The following is a 23794-nucleotide window of genomic DNA, read 5'->3' on the forward strand; positions in this document are numbered from 1 at the left end:
GCCATGATAAGGCTAAAGGTAATAAATGAAGGTGACATTTTAATATACCTGCTCCTTCCGGGTTGACTAATCACCATCATTCTAATTTCAGATGAGTCATTGGCTAGAGCAGAATGTTAACTGGGCCTCACTGCTATGTCTCTGTCTCACATACCCCTATATGAACGTAATTTTCCATAGGTATTCTTGTGGAGATGGAGTCTCATTCTGTCGCCCAGGGTGGAATTCGTGGTGCACTGAGATAGCTCACTTCAGCCTCGAACTCCTCAGCTCAAGCCATCTTCCTGCCTTGGCCTCTGTAGGTATTTATAATACTGGTGCTTATTCTAGGCTCTTGTCTGGCGGTGGTTTGTGGCTTGTGTTTAGTGTGTGTACTTTTTACTTAAAGTTTGGTGGTTTCAACAAGTTCTCGATATCCGTGTCTGGACCTAGACAAGTTAAACCCCCATCACTGAAAGCCACAATACACAGAAGGTAGTTTTTATGGATCTCAGGACGAAGCATGTGGCAGCAAGCTGCTCTCTCCTCCTCGGTGAAATAGTTTCGTGTATGAGAACAGGCATGACGGACTTTACAACACGTGTGAGCTTTACTTCACTGTACGTTCCTCCACCAAGGGCACCCCGAGGAGCTTACCTTGTCCCTCCCAATCGGAAGGGGCATGGCTGTGTATAGATTCTTCCTGCCGTCAAACACGGGCTTCCGATCCCCAAAGATCTGTGTTTTAAAGTGCTGGACCATGTGTTCCACGATTTCCCTGAAACAAAGACAAAAGTTGGGCAAAATGTCAATAAAATGGAGAAAATGGCATACAAGGACATTTTTCTGACGCTATTTTTTTTTTTTTTTTGAGATGGAGTCTTGCTCTTGTGGCCCAGGCTGGAGTGCAATGGCGTGATCTCGGCTCACTGCAACCTCTGCCTCCTGGGTTCCAGCAATTCTCCCTTAACCTCACGAGTAGCTGGGATTAACGCCACCAGGCCCGGCTAATTTTTTTTTTTTTTTGAGACGGAGTTTCGCTCTTGTTGCCCGGGCTGGAGTGCAGTGGCACGATCTCGGCTCACTGCAATCTACGCCTCCTGGGTTCAAGTGATTCTCCTGCCTCAGCCTCCCGAGTAGCTGAGATTACAGGTGCCCGCCACCACATCTGGCTAATTTTTTGCATTTTTTTTTTTTTTTTTTTTTTTTAGTAGAGACAAGGTTTCATCATGTTGGCCGGGCTGGTCTCGAACTCCCGACCTCAAGTGATCCACCCGCCTTGGCCTCCCAAATGCTGGGATTACAGGCATGAGCCACCGCACCCGGCCCTCTGATGCTATTTTTAAGGCAATTTTGTTAAGACCTGTGGCTCCTTTGGGCAACATGACTTCCAACTTCTACAAAGAAGCAAACTAGACCCATGAGTGGGTTTGTGCTCGTGCATTTAGTGAAACACGGGAGAACCTGATACGGGCTGGGTACTTTATATGCCACATACAGCAGATGACAGACACTTCCAGAACCTCTGGAGCTCTGTGAAGGCACTGACGAGAAGAACAGAGCTTGTGACATTTGTGTTCCATGGAGGTAGGGTCAGGCACCCATGCCTCTGCACAGCTTCCCACTGTGCACCCAGACTGACAGGTGTGGCTCAGCTCGGCTGTGGGCCTTGCTGTGGCCACTAGGATTTGCTCTGCAGCCCCAGTCCAGGGGTTTGTGAGACTGGCTTGGCTTTGTGTGCTCCTCTGATTGCCAAAAGAATGAGTCCTGGGTGCTCCTGCCCCTCCGGTCCAGCCTGATCCAGGGGCCCAGCCAAACCTCAGCCCACTTGCAGAGCCATGGTATGAAACAGATGCTTGCTGCTGGGAGGGACTGGGGTTTTGGTGTTGGGGGCTCAGGCATTCCAGTGGCAGAAGCCTGCTAGATGCAAGGGAACTGCTCTGCAGGGTTCCATGAGCAGAGATCCACGACCCCCACCCTCCACCCCTCAACCGCCACTTCCCCACCGTGACAGAGAGGCCTCCAGAAACACACTCTGCAAACCTCCTGCTGGCCTCGAGCTCTGTTCCAAAGAGGGACCAGCTTGGCCTAGCACTCTCCTGGCATTTCAGGTGGTTGTTTATCTTATTTTATTAGAGACAGGGTCTCACTCTATCACTGGAGTACAGTGGCACAATTACTGTTCACTGCAGCCTTGACCTCCTGGGCAGAAGCAATCCTCCCATCCCAGCCTCCCAAGTAGCCGAAACTACATGCCCAGGCCACTATGCCCAGTTAATTTTTAAATTTTTTTGTAGAGATGGGGCCTCCCTTATGTTGCTCAGGCTGGTCTCGAACTCCTGGGCTCAGGCAATCCTTCCGCCTTTGCCTCCTAAAGTGCTGGGAATACCGGCATGAGTCACTGTGCCCAGCTCATGGGGGTTCTGAGGCATTTAACCCAACTCACTAAATGCCTGTCCTCGCACACCACGCCTGATGACGTGCAAATATGAAGAGCTGGGGTACCTGCCTACCCACAAAGGCCCATGTGAGGGAAATGCAGAGGCCCGTGGGGTGCTTAAGATCTCGGTTTTTTTTACCAGGAAATGCCAGCTCAGGGGATGTGGTAAAGAGGGAGAGATGAGTCCACCAGCAGGGGAAGGTGGGGGCGGGGGAGTCGCTGACAGACTTCTGAAGGAAGGTGGGATTGGAGCGTGGCTAGAATGGTCTTTCTCTTGGGCAGAGCCTCGGTCATCTCTCAGGAAGCAAGAATCTGCCAACACCTTCCATTCCTTTCCCGAAAGTCAAGGCAAGCTGGCCCAGAGGGCTTTCCTTATTCAGAATGGCTTTGCTTGGTCCACCTCCAACAGCCACAGGAAGAGGGTCTCAGGGATCCAGCTACCCTGCCCTCAACACCTGCGGTCTGGGGAGTGCCTGTGGCAGATGCCCAGAGCCTCTCAGTGACATCTTTGAGGGCTCCACCAAGCTGCACCCGCCTCTGACAGTGCTGGGAGATCCAGCCTCAGCAGGGTACAGGCCCGAGGGCCATCAGCATGGCCCCGGCATCCATCCCTGCCATGCCTACCAGGCAGCCAGGGCACAATCTCACCTGGCACCTCCCTGACCTGCTCTGGGCTGCCCAAGACAAGGGATGCCTGCAGCTCTCGCAAGAGGACAGCTCATTCCTCCGCGCTCTCCAGACATTACAAAGGGTCCCCAACCTTCGGAGGACTTCATCTCCCTGGCCAGGACTGCACAGTCAACCTGAGGTGCAGATGGCTCCACTGGAAGGGAAGGTGGGTTCTACTCACATTCAAAGAACAAATCATTCTTGCCTAATTCAAACTTGACCTGAACAGAGTAAGACGGCACACACACCCTGACTCATTTCATGAGGCTAGCAAAACCTTGAGGTTGAAACTGGACAGGAAGAGTACTACGAAATCACGGCCAATCACTTACAAACAGAGGCGGGAACAAGACATTAACAAGCTGAATCTAGCAACATGTTCAAAAATAAATCATCATGTCAAAGTTCAGTCGATACCAGAAACAAAAGGTTGTATTTAACATTATAAAATTAATTAACATGAAACAGGTTATAACCCTAAAAGCTAAAACAGAAATGTCTAGAAGAAAACATAAGAGAAAAATGTCCCTAAACCTTGGGATAGACAAAAATTTCTAAGAAATGTGTCCTTAAAGGGAAAATTTATAAACTAGGCTTCATTAAAATTAAAAACTTTTAACTATCTCTTAAAAAAAAAAAAAAAAGAGAAAGAGACACCATTATAAAAACGAAAAGACAAGGCCGGGCGTGGTGGCTCACGCCTATAATCTCAGCACTTTGGGAGGCAGGTGGATCACTTGAGGTCAGGAGTTTGAGACCAGCCTGGCCAATATGGTGAAACCCCGTCTCTACTAAAAATACAAAAAATTAGCTGGGTATAGTGGTGGGTGCCTGTAATCCCAGCTACTTGGGAGACTGAGGCGGGAGAATCATTTGAACCCAGGAGGCGGAGGTTACAGTGAGCCAAGATTGTGCCACTGCACTCCAGCCTGGGCGTGACAGAGTGAGACTCCATCTCAAAAACAAACAAACAAAAACAAAAAGATGAGCAATCAACTGGGAGGAAATATTCCATAATCACACAGACACACATCTAACAAAGAACTTGTATGCATAATGTATTTAGGAAAATTCTTACAACTCAGTAAGAAGATAATCCAACTTAAATGAGCAAAAGATTTGACCAGACACACGGCAGAAGAGGATACACAAATGGCGGGTAAGCACATGAAAGGGTGTTCATCACTCGGCTTTAGGGAAATGGAAATGAAGCCACAGACACCCAGTAGAAAGGCTGAAATCGGAAAGGTAACAATACCAAGAGCTGGTGAAGGCGGAGGGAAATGCTCTCTTCTACGAGGCTGATGCAACTACTTTGGGGAGAAAGTGTGGTTTCAATGTCTATTTACCACCCTGTCTAGCAACTTCTGACACAAGAAAAATGAAAACACACATCCACGCAAACATTTGCATACAAACAGCTCCAAACTGGAAACAATTCAAATCAATGTCCATCAGCTGATGAGTGGACAAACCCATGATGCCACACCCACACAATGCGATACTTGAATCTACCACTACATGCAACACGACGGGTGTCTTAGAAACATGCTTAGGGGGCCAGGTGCGGTGGCTCACGCCTGTAATCCCAACACTTTGGGAGGCCGGGGCAGGTGGATCACCAGGTCAGGAGATCGAGACCATCCTGGCTAACATGATGAAACCCTGTCTCTACTAAAAATACAAAAAATTAGCTGGGCGTGGTGGCGGGTGCCTGTAGTCCCAGCTACTCGGGAGGCTGAGGCAGGAGAATGGTGTGAACCCAGGAGGCAGAGCTTGCAGTGAGCTGAGATCATGTCACTGCACTCTAGCCTGGGTGACAGAGCAAGACTCCGTCTCAAAAAAGAAGCAGGCTTGGAGAACAAAGGCAGCCACCAGGAGGAACAGGTATACAATAATGATTGCATGTATAGGAAACTCTTTGACAGGCAAAAACAAAAAAAAATCTACACTGACGGAACGCAGGTCTGTGTTTACCTTGGGGCAGGGGACAACATACTTAACTGCAATGGGGCAGGTGCTTTGGGGTTGTTAGCATGTCCTATTGATTGTGGTGGTTCTTAACAGGAGTGTATACATTCTTTAAAGATCATAGGCCTACATAAAGGTATGTCTAGGAGACACTGTGGGTTCGGTTCCAGACCAGCACAATAAAGGAAATGTCGCAATAAAGCGAGTCACACAAAGGTGTTGGCTTCCCAGTGCACAGGAAAGTTGTGTTTCCACTGTACTGCCATCTATTCGATGTGCAATAGCATTGTGTCTAAAAAAAATGTACATTCTTTGATTAAAAAATACTTTATTGCTAAAAATGCTGACACAGACATGAAGGGCACTGATAAGACTTGCTTGGCACAGGGCTGCCACGAACCTTCAATTTGTTAAACAACGACGACAAACAGTACCTGCAAAGGGCAATAAAGCAAAGCACAGGCTGGCGCAGTGGCTCATGCCTATAATCGCAGCACTTTGGCAGGCTGAGGCAGGTGGATCACGAAGTCAGGAGTTCGAGACCAACCTGGCCAACATAGTGAAATCCTGTCTCTACTAAAAATACAAAAAATTAGCCAGGCATGGTGGTGGTCGCCTGCAATCCCAGCTACTTGGGAGGCTGAGGCAGAAGAATCACTTGAACCTGGGAGGCGGAGGTTGCAGTGAGCCGAGATCATGCCACTGCACTCCCCCCTGGGCAACAGAGTGAGACTCCGTCTCAAAAAAAAAAAAAAAAATTAGCCAGGGGTGGTGGCACACGCCTGTGGTCCCAGCTACTTGGGAGGCTGAGGCATGAGAATTGCTTGAACTCAGGAGGCAGAGGTTGCAGTGAGCCGAGATTGCGCCATTGCACTCCAGCCTGGGTGACAGAGCGAGACTCCTTCTCAAAAACAAAACAAACAAACAAACAAAAAAAATTATGACAATTTCAAAGTTGTAGAAGAAAAGCATTTAATAAAATTCAACATCCACTCATGGTTTTTTTTTTTTCTGAAACAGAATCTTATTCTGTTGTTCAGGCTGGAGTGCAGTGGTGCAATCATAGGTCACTGCAAACTTGAACTCCTGGGCTCAAGGGATCCTCCCCACTCAGCCTCCCAAGTAGCTGTGACTATGGGCACATGCCACCACAATGGCTAATTTTTAACTTTTTGTAGAGATGAAGCTTTGCCATGTTGCCTAGGCTGGGCTCAGGCAATCCTCTCACTTTGGCCTCTCAAAGTGCTGGGATTACAGGTGTGAGTCATCATGCCTGGTACTCATGATTTTTAAAAAAAAATTAGAAAAGTAGGGATAGAAGGAAACGTCTTCATCTGGTAGGAAATCCGCACAGAAACCTTCTCAAAGTCTATAGCAAACTAACTTTCCCTGAGGTTCGCAATGTAACGGAGACGCCCAAATCACCACTTCTGTTCAATGCCGCACTACAGGTCACGGTTACTACCGTAGGGTAAGAAAGGGATTATAAAGAAGAAAAAAACTGTCATCACTGGTGGACATTAGGACTGTATTTGCTGAAAATCCAGAAGAGGCTACGGAGAAAAAGGAAGCTTCAGAAAGCCAGAGCGCCGTCTCCTGGTCTGGGCTGCGGGCCACGTACAGGGTGAGCACCGCCTATGCCCCTCTTGGACAAAGATTCACGTTGCCCTCCAGTGCGCCTTTCTTCACTCCTGTGTTCTCAGTGAAAGAGGTGGCGAAAAAGCAGTGGCGGAGTCAGCCATCCAACAAACATCTCAGTGATGGTGCCTGCAGGCACCGCCTCCTGCAGGGATGGGTCCCCCGGGCTTCCCTGTCCTCTCCCCCTCTATGAAATCCAGGTTCCCCACAAAGATTTGGTCCCTGGCAGTACACTGGCAGTTCCCTCCCTTTTTTCCCTATGAGACAATCTCGTGGCCACTCTAAGTTGCATATCACCGCAGAGGAATTCCTGAGTGACTTGGCGATACAGGACCACCGTGTTTGGAAACAGTTATTTAATTGCAGAATGTAACAAAATGGCAATACATCATTGATGATGTGCTCCAGAATCGGTGGCCACCCTGCACCTTGGCCTCCCTCCTCCTTCTAGTTCCTGAAAGAAAAGATCCCTGCCCTGACCCCCACCTGTCTGCCCGGCAGCTGGAAAACAGCAGCCAAAGCAGCATGTTCCTCCCTGTAGCAGGGGTGCAGTTACCGTGGGGGTCCTCCCAGAGCCACACGCACAGGGAAGGAGGGAGGGAGGCATGGGCGCTCGGAGTCCCAACCTCTATTCACAAAGTTGTTTTTTTTTTTTTTTTTTTTTTTTGACGGAGTCTTGCTCTTTCGCCAGGCTGGAGTGCTGTGGCGTGATCACACTGCAACCTCTGCCTCCCAGGTTCAAGTGATTCTCCTGCCTCAGCCTCCAGAGTAGCTGGGACTACAGGCACGTGCCACCACACCCAGCTAATTTTTTTTTTTTTTTTTATTATACTTTAGGGTTTTAGGGTACATGTGCACAATGTACAGGTTTGTTACATATGTATCCATGTGCCATGTTGATTTCCTGCACCCATTAACTCGTCACACACCCAGCTAATTTTTGTATTTTTAGTAGGGATGGGGTTTCACCATATTGGCCAGGATGGTCTTGATCTCTTGACCTCGTGACCTGCCTGCTTCGGCCTCCCAAAGTGCTGGGATTACAGGCAGGAGCCACCGTGCCTGGCCCACAAATTTTTCCTTTGAGAGTCGGAAACACGAAAAGACGTCTTAAAGAAGAAAAAAAATCAGTTAAGAGATATACTATGTTTATGGATCAGAATATTTTCCTCAAACAAATCCATCCTTTTAATTTCAGTAAAAATCCAGAGAGGGATGTATTTTTATTTGATAGGATTTAACAAACTCATCCTAAAATAGAAGTGGAAATCTGAAGGACAAAGGCTGGCAGGTATCCTTGAGGAGGAGCACCTGGAGGGAGGCCATGGCGCTGAGGCAGGCAGAGAGCTCAGGACAGGGCCCAGAGTCCAGAGCCCAGAAACAGGCCCAGGGATGGGGGCGGCAGGAGAAAGAGGGCAGGACACACTTCTCAATGACTTATGGCAGGCAACCACACACCCAGGATTCAAGGAAATACAACCGAGCCCCGCTACTGGAGACACTCCTCCGGATGAGCACTCACTATTCTGAGCCCCATCCAGCACTCGGCATGATGACTCTGCTCACTGACTGTCCTGTGGTCCCCTGGAGGCAGGGTCAGGTCCAGCTCATCCTGCACACCCAGCACGGCGTGCAGCTTGGGCTGGGCGGATCTCTCAAGAGAAGGAGGCTGTTCGGTCGTGCCAGCGAGGCAGTGCCCCAAGGGGCTGCACGCACACCGGTGGAGTCGGCCGGCAGACAATCCTGGCCACCACTCAGGCCTCTGCTGCCCAGAGAGCATCCCTGGCCACCTGCCCGAAGCCCCTGTGCCTCGGGGCCCACTGCTGAGGGTGAGGAGGGGCCAATCTTGTATAAAGCAGAGAAAGTGGACCTCGTGGCTGTGGCAGCAGGATGGCACCTTGCTGCCTAATTCTAACACAGGGGGTCCCTTCCCTCCTCAAACACAGATGACCACGTATTGGGCAGTTAATTTTCTTTCTTTGTAAAACTGTGATAAAATACAGATAACATAAAATTGACCATTTCAACTAAGTGTTCAGTTAAGCGGCACTGAGTGTGTCCATGCTGTCGTGCAACAATCACCACCCTCCGTCCACAAATGTTTTTCACTTCCCCAAAGTGAAATTGTACCTGTGAGCACTAACTTCCCAGCCAGCCCTTGGAGCCACCTGGGGACGCTGCTCCCGTTGTCCCTGAATCTGGTTCTTCGTTTCGATCCAGTGCAGGCACTGGAAAGTGAGTGAGTGTCCCTGCTTCTGGAGAGCCAGCTCTGCTGGCCACCCAGGTCTCAGGCTTGCCCTTGACCTCCCAAAAAAGATGACAGCTCAGGACTGCATTTGCATGCATTCCGTCCACCAGCGGGCCCCCAGCCTCTTAGAGAGTGACCCATGTTGAAACGAAGGAAAAGGAGAACCATGGCCAAGCTGTTAGGGCTCATTCTGCCAAGTTCTAAGCAGGGACAGCTCCCTCCTCAGTCACCACCCAGGGAAAGGGCAGTGCCAAGCAGCACCCCGCACAAGGCCAGGGCCGCCTCGCAGAAGCCGGGACGTGCTTGCTAATGCAGAGAAGCAAGTGCCTGCCCTGTTTGCCTGTTTGCCCTTTTGTCATAATTCTGAGAGGTTCCCTCTTTTACAAATGTCATCCTTTCATTAATTTCTAATTACACAGCTTTTGCCTTAATACATTCTCACCGAAAGTTTCACAGAACGATAAAGCTCAAAGTCCCAGCCTGGGCAACACAGAGAGACCCCGTCTCTACAACATATTTAAAAATTAGTGGAGTGTGGTGGTGCGTGCCTGTGGTCCCAGCTACTTGGGAGGCTGAGGTGGGACGATCGCTTGACCCCAGGAGGTTGAGGTTGCAGTGAACCATCATTGTGTCACTGCACTCCAGCCTGGGTAACAGAGGGAGACCCTGTTTGGTGGCTCACGCCTGTAATCCCAGCACTTTGGGAGGCCGAGGTGGGCGGATCACGAGGTCAGGAAATCGAGATCATCCTGGCTAACACTGTGAAACCCCGTCTCTACTAAAAATACAAAAAATTAGCCAGGCATGGTGGTAGGCGCCTGTAGTCCCAGCTACTCAGGAGGCGGAGGCAGGAGAATGGCGTGAACCCGGGAGGCGGAGACGGCACTGAGCCGAGATTGCGCCACTGCACTCCAGCCTGGGCGACAGAGCGAGACCCCGTCTCAAAAAAAAAAAAAAAAAAAGAAAAGAAAAAAAACCCAAAAAGCTAAAAGTCTGTTTACACTACCCACTCATTTCAATCCCCATTCTAAGAAGTAAGCTTATCCTTTTCAAACCTATGCTTTCACATAAACGCATAGCTATCTACAAATACATTGTTTTACTATTTTTATACACATGGTATCAAACCCACACTTCTGAGGCTCCCATTTTCCTACTCTGTGTCTTTGAGATCTTTCCTCCTAACTGTATACAATGTGGCCACCAAGTCTAGAACTATAGATGCTGTAATCATGTGCTTTAGTGTTACCACCTAACCGCTTGCTACTTAGTTGCCTGTGTTTCTGAGCTTGCAGGTCAGCCTGGTAGTCCCACTCCACTCCTGCTGAGCACCACACTGCATGCCCCAGCACACTCCTCTAACCCGCCACTTCCTACTGATATTTAGATGGTGTCTTTTGTTGCTCTTTTTTTTTTTTCAGAGTAGTCATCCTATACACCTCCTTGAGATACAGAGACTGAGAAGGAGAACGGGTGGTCAGAGGATACATGATGTTTCTGCTTTAATACCCGCACCAGACTGTCTTCTAAAGAGGCAGGGCCCACCTGCATTCCCGTGAGTGGCTCATGCCCAGAGTCACACAGCTCCAGGTGCAAGGCTGAGTGTGACACAGCCATGCTACCCGTCCCCCGCTCCACAGGCACAGGGCCATCGCGTCTGCTGGTTGTTCTGGGGCCACTTGACGGAGCTCAAGATGAACAAGGAGGAAGAGGGGCAGGGGAAGGGAGAGGAGCCCACCTCCTCCTTGCAGCCCACCCGTGCTTCTCGGCACAGAGCATGGGGGCAAGGCCCACATGACTTCAGCAGGGCTTAGGTCGTGCGGGCCTTGCCCCCATGCTTTTTTGGGGCTGGCTCAAGACTGGCTGTGTTGTGCAGCCACCTCGGTGCCCACAGCTCTACGGGACGCTCCTGGGAGGAGGGGTCTTGCTTGCACCAAACCCCACCCCGGCAGCCCCGGGAACGGGGCGGACTATACTGCAGGGCCTGAGGGCACTGAGGCTGCTTCACTGTGTAGCTGTCAGAATGTCACGGAGGTGACTGAGGTGCAAGGGCATTTTTCTCATGACCTTGGATAAAGCCTCTGTGTTGGACTCACTAAACATCTACCCAGGGCATTGCACAAGGTTTTGGGAACTCATGACTAAGAAGCCACCCTTGCTCTCACAGAGGCTGCAGTGTGCTAAGAGAAATGGGTAGGAGATGCTGAGCAGCAGGAAGGAGGAGCCCAGACTCATGACTGGCTCAGGGCCCCACCTTCGTCTCCTTTTCCACTCGGAGCTCCCCTCCAGCGGCGCTGACCATGAGCACCATCCACCTCCCCAGTGGGGACAGGAGCCGTGTCTGCCTCAGGCACCACTGCACCCCCAGGGCATTGCAGCTGATGTGTGAGTGGGGTTCTCAGGAACATGGGTCGTGGGAGGGGGGAGGAGGTAGGCCAGGGCTCCCACACAGGTCTTGTGAGCACAAACATTTTACTTCTGACATTTTCCTATGCTGTTTTGATTGATTATAATTTTGAGATAGGGCCTAAAGGTTCCTAGGTCTAGGCAGCAACTCTCAAGCTGGCTCATAGCCTAGCCGGTTGGCCTTGGCCCTGTGCATGCAGCTCCTGCCCTGCATCTGCTGCTTACCAACTGCGTGACCTGAGCCTGCCAGGAGAAACCCCAGGAGTGTAATAGCACAGTCCTGGAAAGACACCACGTTCTCATCACCCTCAGCCTCTTTCTGGTGTCAGATGACGAAGCCTTGGCCATGCCTAGTTTCGTAAAAGAAAGCTGCTTGTGTACTGCGGTCGATGGCCTAAGGGCCCACCTGCCACTGCACCAGTCAACAGCCCAGAAAATGTGGGCCAGACGCGGTGGCTCACACCTGTAATCCCAGCACTTTGGGAGGCCAAGGTGAGCAGACTGCTTGAGGCCAGGAGCTTGAGACCAGCCTGGGCAACATGGTGAAACCCTGTCTCTACTAAACAGGCTCACGCCTGTAATCCTAGCACTCTGAGAGGCCAAGGCAGGCAGATCACAAGACGCCAGGAGTTTGAGACCAGCCTGAGCAACATGGTGAAACCCAGTCTCTACTAAAAATGCAAAATTAGCCGGGTGTGGTGGCACATGCCTGCAATCCCAGCTACTCCGGACGGGTGGCTGAGGCATGAGAATCACTTGAACCCAGGAGGTGAAGGTTGCAGTGAGCCCAGATCATGCCACTGCACTCCAGCCTGGGAAACAGCAAGATCCTGTCTCTAAAAAAAAAAGGAAAAAGGAAATGTGTATACTGCTTTATGCCCTCATTCGGGTTCTAAGGAGTACCCCCTAAATCACAGATTCACACAGGGTTCTATCCCAGGGAAACACAAAAACAAACCAGCAGTCTCACTGATGGAGAGCCACACAGCAGTGAGATATACTAAAAGATCTAGGAAGACCTTTAGTCAAGAAAGCTGCTTAACCCAGTGGTGCACACAGTTTTTGTTCAGAAATACAAGTTTTAGTAAGTGCATATTTAAAGAACCTCATAGAACTCTCGACATACTCTGGACATGTTGAGTGAATCCAACCGTTTAGTTTTACAGATATGAGAACTAAGTCCCCAGACATTCTCTCTTAGCATATTCAGAGTTCTGCAACCATCACCATGGCTTAGAACATTTTTACCACCCCAAAAATTAACACTATACTCAACAGCAGTCACTCCCCACCATTCCAGGAAAAGAAAAATTTACACAACCATTTATAATAACATCCAAGAACATAGCATACTTTAGATTCATAGTGACCACAATAAAAAATTCAAAGGGGCTTTCTAGCAGAAATTGATAAGTTATTTATATTTATTATTTTATATACTTGGAAAAGCAATAGATCCAGAATAGCTAAGACAATTGTGAAGAACAACAAATTTGGAGGAATTATTTAATCGGATTTCAAGCCTTACCACTTAACTATAGTTAAAATGACCAAGAGTTCCTGGCCTAAAGACAACACAGAAGAGAATCCAGAAATAGATCTACACACATATACAGGTTGAGCACCCCTAATCTGAAAACCCCAAATCCAAAATGCTCCAAAATCTGAAACTTTATGAGCACCAACATGACGCTCAAAGGAAATGTTCATTGGAGCATTTTGGGTGTCAGGTTTTCAGATCTGCAATGCTCAACTGGTAAGCATAATGGAAATATTCCAAAATCCAAATAAATAAATAAATAAATGAAAACTTGAAACACTTTAGTCCTAAGCATTTTGAGTAAGGGATACTCAACCTGTACAATCAAATTATTTTTTTCAAAGGTCAACAGGTAAATCAGTGGGGAAAGAAAAGTATTTTCAACAGACCCTTACCTCACACCATACATAAAAATTAATTCAAGATGGATTGTGGACTAAATATGCAAGCAAAAACTGTAATTCTAAAATAAAAACAGGAGAATATCTTTATGATCCCTAGGTAGGCAAAAATTTCCTAGAGAGAATACACTATGTAACACCTATTTTAAAAAATTTATAAATTGGACTTCGACAAAACTAAAAAGTTCTGCTCATTAAAAGAAAGACACCATTAGGAAGGTGAGATGACAAGCTTTGGACTAGGAGAAAATATTCCCGGTATAGACTTGTATGATGGTGATTTTTAGGTGCCAATGTGTCATGATTAAAGAATAATCCAGAGAACTGGTAAAGCATGACTTCTGGGCACGTCTGTGTGGCTGCTTCCAGGAGACTGCGTGTTAGTCAGGCACCAGGTGGGGATCTGCCCCCAGTGTGGGTAGTGCCATCCAATCAGCTGGGGGCACAGACAGAAAAAAAAGGAGAAAAAGTGTGATTTCTTCTCTCCCTCCTGGAGCTGGGATACTGTCTTCCTTCTGCCTCGGACATCAGAACTTCAGGCTGTCTTGGCCTTTGGGCTCTAGGACTTATAGCAGCAGCCCCGTGGGTTCCAGGTCTTTGGCTTCCCTGATTATAAGGCTTTCAGACTTGGCCTGAGCCCCACTACTGACCCTCCAGGGTCTCCAGGTTGTAAATGGCCTGCTGTGGGACATCTTAGCCTCTACAATCATGTGAGCCAATTCCCCTAATAAATCCCCTCTCATATCTATAGATATATGTACAGTCATGGGTGGCTTAACCACGGGGATAAGGCCTGAGAAATTCACTCAGGCGATTTCATTGCGGTGTGAACATCATAGAGTATATTTACATATACCCAGGAGGTAGAGTCTACCACACACCTAGGTCGCAAACCTGTACAGCATGTGACTGCTGAACACCACAGGCAACTGTAACACCATGGTAAGGATGTGTACATCTACATATACCTAGGTAGGGCCCAGTGGCTCATGCCTGTAATCCCAGCACTTTGAGAGACTGAAGCAGGCAGATCATTTGAGGTCAGGAGTTCGAGAGTAGCCCGGCCAATATGGTGAAATCCTGTCTCTACTAAAAATACAAAAAATTAGCCAGGTGTGGTGGCAGGTGCCTGTAATCCCAGCTACCCGGGAGGATGAGGCAGGAGAATCGCTTGAACCCAGGAGGTGGACACTGCAGTGAGCCGAGTTCATGCCACTGGACTCCAGGGTGACAGAGCAAGACTCCATCTCAAAATAAAAAATAAAAAAATCTAAACTCAGAAAGGGTAGCACATTGCTCTACTACGTTACGTGGGCTATGATGTCAGCTCCCTTACAATCTTTTGGGACCACGGTGGTATATGGTCTGTCACTGGCCAAGCGTTGTCATGTGGTACATGACTGTATCTCTATCTTATTGGTTCTGTCGCTCTGGAGGACCCTTTCAAATGCAATGTGCATCTCGAATATACTAAGAACTCTCACAGATCAATAACAAAAAGACAAGAAACTCAGTAAAAAACCAATAAACAAACAAAAAAACATGCAAAATACTTCAACACTTTGCTGGAAATAATATATCACTTAATCGATGAAAATAATATATAAACACATGGAAAGATGCTCAGCTCATCAGTTACCAGAGAAATGAAAATTAACCACAATGAGAAACCACTACTCACCCACCGAAACACACAAAAATACATGCCTGACCACACCGAGTGCTGGTGGGGGTGGGCGGCCTCGGAAACACTCAGCGGAGCTGACGGGAGGAAAACCTGACGGGAGCATAGGAACACCATTTATTTGGCAGGTTCACATGCAGCTAAACACACAGCTGCCCTTCGGCCCAGCAATTCTACTCCTAGGTATTTATCTAAGAGAGACGAACACACCTCCACAAAAAGAACTTCAACAAGAATGTTCACAGCAGTCTTATTCATAATGGCCACAGCCTAGACTGCCCATGTGTTTAAAAGGAAGATGAAAAACAGACTACGAAATAGGCAATAGAGTATTCTTTAGCAATAAAAATAAGCTACAAATACACACAATGGCGCAGGTGGGTCTCATAAATTCTGCTGAGTAAAAGCAGTCGGGATTGAGGCTGTGTCACTATACAGACCCGGAAACTAATCTATGTGACATACATCAGAACACTGTGACTTTAGGGGCTGGGGGTAACCGGAAGAGGGTATGAGGCAACTTTCTAGGGTGATCAGTATATACATTTGTCAAAATTCTTCCAGTTGTACATTTACGATGTATTTCACTATCCTGAAACTGTGTCAATACAAAAACTTGATATATATTTATATATATATTTTTTTCAATCCGTAGGTTTGACTCTGAAAAACTGTTTTTGAAAAACAAATGCAGCTGAAACGTTCTGGAAGAAAGCCAGATGGATCTGCTGAGAATTTCAGAGTTGATTAGTTTAAATGCCGTGTCTGTCCGCACAGACCACTTACACAGGTCATGAAGGATGAAACGTAATACCTGTTAACTCTCCTCGGGCACTTCTCTGGCTTGATATCCAATTCATAATGATAGATGTCAATTTTGGGGATGTCCATTTCGAAGAAATTGGCCTGTAATTTGATTGTTCTCCCGGAGGTCCCAAAGTCGGGTCTAGGTGGAGGCTTGAAGGCATATCCTTGGATGGGGGGTGGCGGCGGCGCAGGAGGCGCGAGTGCTGGAATGGCAGAGAGAACACCCATTAACGGGGGAGCAGGCTTGCTCTGTGGCCCTTCCCATCCCTCGGCCCCGAGCCACTATATGCCCCCCTCTGCTGTTTCCATTCATGTCTAGGCCAATATTGCATTCCACAGAGGAGCCGTCTCAACGTTAAGCCAGTAATTTACTTAAAATGTATCGTAACAACTCATTGGTGATCAAACTTGCTATGTCCATTCCTGTTCTTTCTTCCTGTCTCAGACACTGGACAGATGAGACAGCATGAATTACCAGCACGGGAGACAAGGCAAAGAGCCCAAAAGTGTCAAGGCAGTGCCCCTCCCTTGTTGCTGTTTAAACCATTCATTTACTCAGAAAATGCTTTCTATTATGCATAAGCGGCAGAAACTTCACCTCAACTCAAGTTTTCAGTGGCTCCATATTACTAAAGTTCAAAATGTAGATTTAAAAAAAAATGTAGATTTAGAAAAATAAACATTTTTCAATAATAGAACACTTTCAATTTTCACTCAAATGTCTGTTTAAAAAAAAGACAACCCTTCTCCATTAAAAAAAAAAAAATCACATGTACTTCAATCCCTATTGACATTCACTGGAAAGAAAAAGTACTCTACTAAAAATAATATGAGCTGTTCTTACTGTATTTCTGACCTAGAAAAACTCAGAGACTCCTTGAAATATTTGGTTTTTTTTGTTTGTTTCCTATGAGAAAACTAACATGCTTTCAAGGTTATTAAACTCACTGAGTTACACCATTTGGAAATGGTCATGGCAGCATGGCCTTCCACAAAGTCGCCATGACTTCATAGATGACACATCTACAGACTTCCACGACACTCCACCCCTTCAATGGCACTCAGCAGGTGCCCCTGTGGGCTGGGCACCATGCCCTGGGCCAAGGCTACAAAAATAAACCAAGTCAGGCTGGGCACGGTGGCTCACACCTATAATCCCAGCACTTTGGGAGGCCGAGGCGGGTAGATTACCTGAGGTCAGGAGTTCGAGACCAGCCTGGCCAACATGGTGAAACCCCATCTCTACTAAAAATACAAAAAGTATCTGGGTGTGGTGGCGTGTGCCTGTAGTCCCAGCTACTCAGGAGGCTAGGGCAGAAGAACCGCTTGAACCTGGGAGGCGGAGGTTGCAGTGAGCCGAGATCACGCCACTGCACTCCAGCCTGGGTGACAGAGCGAGACTCCATCTCTAAATAAATAAATAAATAAAACAAACAAACAAACCGAGTCCTCAAGCAGTGCCCATGCTGCCACCAGGGACAGTTTCCAGGTGTCAGTCATCCACAGGATGACGTCTGATGACTTTTCATAAGCTCAGCAGCTCACCAAGATCTTTCCCAGCAAAGACCCTGACCGTGACAGGGAGTGGACATCGCAGTCCAGGTGGGTTCAGCGGAGCCATCCACTCCCTTGAGGACCGACGGAGCCTCTCTGTACGCCACACCAGAGTAGAACAAAGCATTCGCCAACACGTGGCTCCATTCTCAGGTGGCTCCAACCACCCAGTGAGACGGCTCCCAGGAAACGTCCAGGACAGAGCCCAGGAATCCGGCCCCACGGCCAATCTCGATTTCAGAGTCGGGCACCCTCCTCTCGGGGAGGAGAGTCACTGTCCTTTGGTGACTCCCAGCTTACAAGGTGCTCATGCAGTTACTTAACCGAGCCTCACAACCATACCACAAAGGGGCATACTGCTGGCTGCGAGAAGGTTTTGGGCTGGAACATGAGCTACTCGCATGTGAAACAGAGCTGCCGGGCCAGCTCCAAACCAGGCCCCTCCACCGGGCCTCCAAGCAGAGTCCAGGCACAGACGCAGCTCGGGCTCAGGGCTTAGGCTGACCCTATTTCTCCTAAGCAGCCTCCCCCAAGACCACCTCCTCTGTAACACCTGGCGTGGGAGGTGAGAAACCTGCATGCAGCCTGGTACTAACCCCTGTGAATAAAGGTAATGGGAAAACGCAGCAGTAATTCATAAAATGTGCAATTTCCTAAGATAGTTCTTTCTTGCTTCCAGCTTTCAATAATGAAAATAGCGATACTTCACGTGACGACACGTGGAATATAAAATTACAAGTTAAAGATGTAAAAGTTTTCCAAGCAGAGAGGCTGGGGAGGGTCCACCTTCCCGTACCTTCAGGAAGGCAACTCCACTGCCAAGGACGCCGCTGCAGGCCTGAGACCTCGGGGTGCCTGAAATCTACTCTGATCACTCACAGGGAGTCCCACGTGTAAGCTGCAGATACAAGCTGGAGGATCAAAGCCAAAGTGTGCAGGAGGAGACAGAACAGAAGTGTGACGACAGGACCCCCATGCATGAGGAAGGAGGGGATGACAAGAAGGGCACTGGATGCCCACCCCAGGCTGTGAGCCCCTGGCCCCGACAGGTGAATAATGCACCAAAGTGGGGACCACATGTACAAGAGGCCACAAGACACGGATGGGCCACACACGCACTTGTCACATTTGACACGGATGGTTCTAAAGGGAATTCTAACACCACCTAGGGATGCGCTCTCCACGTGCTCTCTGGTAAGGAAACGAAAGCCCTCGAGGAGGAGGCATCTGGGATGCCTTCACCAAGAAGATGCCACCACATTGGCATTCACAGAGCGGGTCCTGGCTCCCACTGCCTGTCCAACAGCCAAGTCCCAAATCCCTGGCCTGCATCCAAGACTCGACCTCCCCTCCCCACTACTTCCAGGCCCACTGGGAGCAGCCATCCTCCCCCATCTCCTCCATCCTCCAAGGATGCTCCAAGGAGTAATCGAGGTTCCACCTGTCCGTGGACGCTCTCTCCAGACACCCCATGGGCACCTCCTCCCCAGGCCACAGGTGGCACGCCCTGCCACATGTCCTACCCAGTAACTAACCAGTCTTATTTTAAATGGGCTTCCAGTTGCTTCCATAAGTGTTAGTCTTGTCTCTGCATTGAAGGTTGAAACCTTTGGGAACAGAAAGGCAAATCCTTTCATTCAGGAATCCCAGGATTCTAGCACGGCGCACCTCAGCCACACTGCAGGCTCGGTTCCAGATCACCGCAATAAAGCAGGTCACACCAATGCTTTGGTGTCCCAGTGCATATAAAAGTTGTTTGCACTATACTGTAGTCTAAGTGTGTAATAGCATTGTGTGTAAATAATGTACATATCTTAATTTAAAAACACTTTATTGCTTAAAAAATGCTGACAGAGACACTAAGTGAGCACATGTTACTGGAAGAATGGCGCCAAAAGAGTTCCTCAGGCTACTACAAACATTCCATTTGTGAGGGAAGGAGGGAGGGAGTGGGGAACAGAGTGAGGCAGGCAGGGAGAGAGGGAGGGAGGGAGGGAGGAAAGGAAGAAAGGAGGAAGGAAGGAAGGAAGGAGGGAGAAAAGGAAGAAAGGAGGGAGGGAGGGAAAGAAGGAAGCAGGAAAGGAGGGAGGGAGGGAAGGCAGGGAGGAAAAAAGCATGCATTCTTTGTGCGGGGCAATAAAGTAAGGTGTACCTGTGGTTGGAAGGGACCTCAGCTGCTCCTGGGAGGGGCGATGGCTCCCCAGGCCCCAGGGCTGGCAGGCCGCTCTGCACTTAAGGCCATACCCATTCCTTAGAGAGCGAAGCGAGTTCGGAGGGCAAGGCCTGGAACCCAGCGCAGCGTCACGTACACAGCCGTGCTGTGTTCACTGAATCAACATCACTCAGCACATTTAAGATTCCATTTTTAGAGCCGCATCTCACACAGTGAAAGGGAAAAATAGTGAATGAGTAATCGGCTTCCTGTGTGAGCAACTGGGTCACGGGGAACAAAAAATTTCAGTATACACAGCGGACGTCAGCAGAGGTGGGCGGCAGGCGAGCCTCCTGCAGGAGCAGGTGGTCCCCTGAAGAAACCCCTTTCGGAGTTGGCTCCTCCCCGACTTTTCAGGGAGGGATGTGGAGCAGACTCTGTGCCACCTGCCCTGAGGGCCATCTAAGTAAGGGACAGGGAAGGGGGTGGGGGGAAGTTGGTGCATGAAGAATAAAGTGAAGGCCTGCCAGGATCCCCCGCAGACGTGTACCCTGAGGTGGGGAGAGCAGCTGCAGAAATTCAGAGTCATTAAATAAATGAATAGCCCAGCTCTTCCATGAAGCCGCTTTGGCTACCGGTGAGCGAACCACAGGCCCGGGTCAGCACCCATGGGCTGTGCAGCTGCGGCCTAAGCTTGGGTGGCAGCCTCGCTGTGAGGCTGGCACAGGGGCCCATGGCTGTCTCCTAGGAAGCCGGCCCAGTGCTCAGCACCCATGTCTCAGGGGATGTAAACGGTTAAAGATCCGCCACCCAAATGACACGCAAAGCTCTTTCCGAAGCTCCAAAGTGAGTCGTTATTCAAAGCCATGCTTCCCGATGGTCCTCCTAGAACTCTGCATTAATTACACTGGGCATCAGCCAGAAAGTGTGCAGGCCAAAGAAAGTGAGAAGGATAGCTCAGGGCTGCTAAACACTTCTGTGCCACACCCTGGGCCAAGCCAGGTGCAGACATGGTCTCTGTGATGCCAGGACAGGATGCCCTGGCCAGGCAGTGGCACAGCAGCCACCGAGATCCGTGCCGTCAGCACGAGCCGCGGAACAGGACGGAGTGATGGCTCAGTGAGCACAGACCAGAGAGTAGATGCTATCAAGCTGTACTCTCCTGCTAAAATCAGGACACGAGGGTGACAACTCACCTGTTGTCTACACAAGCAAGCTTCCCTTATGGCCACCCAAGTTGACGCTAAACACAGTCATGGCAGCTTTTTTGGTGAAATGGACAGAGACGGTCTCAGAATTTGTGCTGGGAATGCAGACGAAACATCTGCTCCTGTCAGCCGGAGTGCAGACAACTGTATGCTGTCTCCCATGCCAGGCCCGGGCCACCAATGACCCCACGGTGAGCCAAAGCCAAAGCCTCACCCAGCCGATGTTCACAGAGATGTGTCTGGCCCAGGTGTCACAGCTGCGCAGGGATGGCTGGAGCTGGGTCCCCAGCTGATGCGTTCTACCCCCTCCCCCCAGTCTGACTCCCAAACCGGGGCAAACTGACCTCGACAGGGGCTCTGGAGCCCCCCAGGTCTGTGAGGACACACCAAAAATCAAATGTGACAAGACGGGGAGGAAAAGGAACCCTCGCACTTTGGGGGTCCCAGGTCCCTGGCCACAGAATCTGGCCAAACACGGACGCCGAGGAAGCGGAGGCACAGATGGGGGTCCCAGGTCCCTGGCCACAGAACCCACCCAAATACGGACGCCAAGGAAGCAGAGGCACATATGGGGGTCCCAGGTTTCTGGCCACAAAACCCACCCAAACACGGACGCCAAAGAAACGGAGGCACAAACACGCCCCACGGTGGAAGGGAGTCAACAGAACCCACCTCGCCGGCCACCGGTCACCCACCTCCACAGGGGAGGCTGCTCCTGCCTCTAGCCAGAGCTCTGCAGCAGGAAGGAGGAGTGCACCCTCCAGCCCTGAGCAGGAGCCACTGCATCAGTGCTCCTCGGAACCAGGGGCATCGGCCCAGGAGCCAGCTGATGCCACTGAGGGGGTCTCAATGTGGCAACGGGGAGCTGGTGCACGGGCTCAGAGAATACATTCTGGGGAACACTGGCCATCGACCAGAGCCCTAGGCCCCCTTTGCCCTGGGGACAGATCCTGCTGCAGCCTCAGGACCTCATGGGTCCCAGCTTAGGAAACGGCCCCTACCCCTCCTCCTGTGGGCATGGGGGACACAGGATGTAGCCATCCACCACCGCTCCCTGGCTGCATCTGCACCCTGAAAAGGAGGTTTTGCCTTCACTCCCTTGGGCCCCTGGGAAGGCTGGGTCGGAATGAAGGAGGGAAGGAAGCTCTGGGCGCAGCCCCGGGTGGGGGCGGTCCTCACAGCGGGGGCAGCGGGGCTGTCCTCCAGCAGCAGTTTTGCACTTCTGTTGAGCACTTCTGTGTTCTGCGGGCGCGGTTCCTGGAAGGCTTTCGTTTCTGTTCTCCCTGAGTAGAAATTATTGGAGCATTTCCAACCTGTCTCAGCCTGGTTCTTGGCAACACCAAAAGAATGGGCCATGGGAGGCAACGTGAGCAGGGGAGCAGTCACCCCAAAGGCAGGGGTTGTAGAAGGTGCTGGGCAAGGAGAGCAGGGAGAACCCCCCAGGAAGACTGGAACGCTGCTGCTGAGGCCGACACAGGCAGCCTGCGCCTCCAGATCAGACTGATGATCACCCCTAAACCACTTGCTCCCCTCTTTTGGTTTAATGAGTAATAGCCTAAAAATATGTTAACCTTTAGTGAGTAATACAGCGTGCACAGGAAGAGCATGACACACCCGTACAGTCTAGGACTGACTATAAACAAACACCCAAGCTCCCGCAGATGACTAACCATCAACACGGAATTTTCTGTTGGGGTTTTTTAAAATAAATGTTTGTGGTTCAACCTAAAACTGCAACCACCATTATCTCTTTGAGAAATGGTCCTGAAAGCCACCCCTGTGATCTTTACGAAGAAAACTTTTCCCCATAAATTTTGAATACATTTTTCCTCACAAGTCAAAAACATCCTCTTTGATCCACCATCTGTCTTTACTCAACAATATTAGAAATACTGTAATAAGGCCAGGCACAGTGACTCACACCTGTAATCTCAGCACTTTGGGAGGCTGAGGCGGGTGGATCACCTGAGGTCAGGAGTTCGAGACCAGCCTGACCAACATGGTGAACTCTCGTCTCTACTAAAAATACAAAAATTAGCCAGGCATGGTGGCAGGCACCTGTAGTCCCAGCTACTTGGGAGGCTGAGGCAGGAGAATCACTTGAACCTGGGAGGCAGAGGTTGCAATGAACTGAGATCGCACCATTGCACTCCTGCCTGGGCAACAAGAGCAAAACTCTGTCTCAAAAAAAAAAAAAAAAAAAATACTATAATAAAGACAAGGAGGAATTAAAGGAATACTGGTAAAATGTAAGTTATCTCCTACAGAAACATTCCCCAATCAAGGCAGCTGATGAGACCACAGCATCTCAACCACCAGCCCTACAAAGGCAGACCCGCACGCTGGTCCAGGGCTGCTCGAAGCCTGACACCTCTCAGTGGAGATGTGAAGAATGCCTTACGTGTACATTTCTCTGACTCTTCTCTGCAGCCTTTTCTGGTTTCAACCCTAGATTTCTTTTGTGATTCTGACTCTGTATCTGCCTCTCCCACTAGAACGCAGGCATTGCAATATAGCAAGGACTGTGTCTGTTTTTGTGCAACTGTTGACTGAATGAATACACAGATGAATAAAAGAATATCTTGCTGTTACACCGACTCTTAGTAAAAATGCCTTATGGGTTTATGACTCAATCCCAAGGTTTTTTTAGGACAAAACCATAAGGCATCCATAGGAAGGCTATCACTCTACCTTTTACAAATAGTCTTTACTGTTTGGTTATTTTATATTTTATCCTTTTTAGTAGAGACAGGGGTCTTGCTATGTCACCCAGGCTGGTCTCAAACTCCTGGCCTCAAGTGATCCTCCTGCCTTGGCCTCCCAAAGTGCTGAGATTCCAGGCGTACAGCACCCAGCCTGTTTTAACTAAGAAGCCAGCATTTCTCCAACATCAACATTACTCCAGTACAAGACTTCCAGTACATTCTTGTCTCTTCTCGTGTCCTCTCTCTTGGACTCGTCTTCATTGCACATCTGAGGAGCCAGGAGCTCCACAGGGTGAGGTGACAGCCAGGGCACCTTGGCAGCAGACCGCAGGGCTAGGACTGTGATTTCCAGTTTGCCCCTCTGCCAACATCAGCCATCAAATCATCAAATC

The 23794-nt window shown here is 49.4% G+C and overlaps 1 protein-coding gene across 4 annotated transcripts in view; it reads right to left on the bottom strand.

Annotated features, from left to right (window-relative positions):
• AGO2 (argonaute RISC catalytic component 2) overlaps positions 1-23794 on the bottom strand; it is a 117927-nt gene that overhangs the window by 52514 nt on the left and 41619 nt on the right. For all 4 annotated transcript variants that reach the window (XM_058443965.1, XM_058443963.1, XM_032760503.2 and 1 more), the window contains 2 exons: positions 15791-15986; positions 637-757 (listed from right to left, as the gene is read on the bottom strand). In XM_058443965.1, coding sequence (XP_058299948.1) covers positions 637-757; positions 15791-15867 — 198 coding nt within the window. In that variant the 5' untranslated portion in view covers positions 15868-15986. The remainder of the gene's footprint in view (positions 1-636; positions 758-15790; positions 15987-23794) is intronic.

The sequence above is a fragment of the Hylobates moloch genome, unplaced genomic scaffold (genome assembly GCF_009828535.3).
Source record: "Hylobates moloch isolate HMO894 unplaced genomic scaffold, HMol_V3 SCAFFOLD_9, whole genome shotgun sequence".
In the NCBI taxonomy this organism is placed as follows: domain Eukaryota; kingdom Metazoa; phylum Chordata; class Mammalia; order Primates; family Hylobatidae; genus Hylobates; species Hylobates moloch.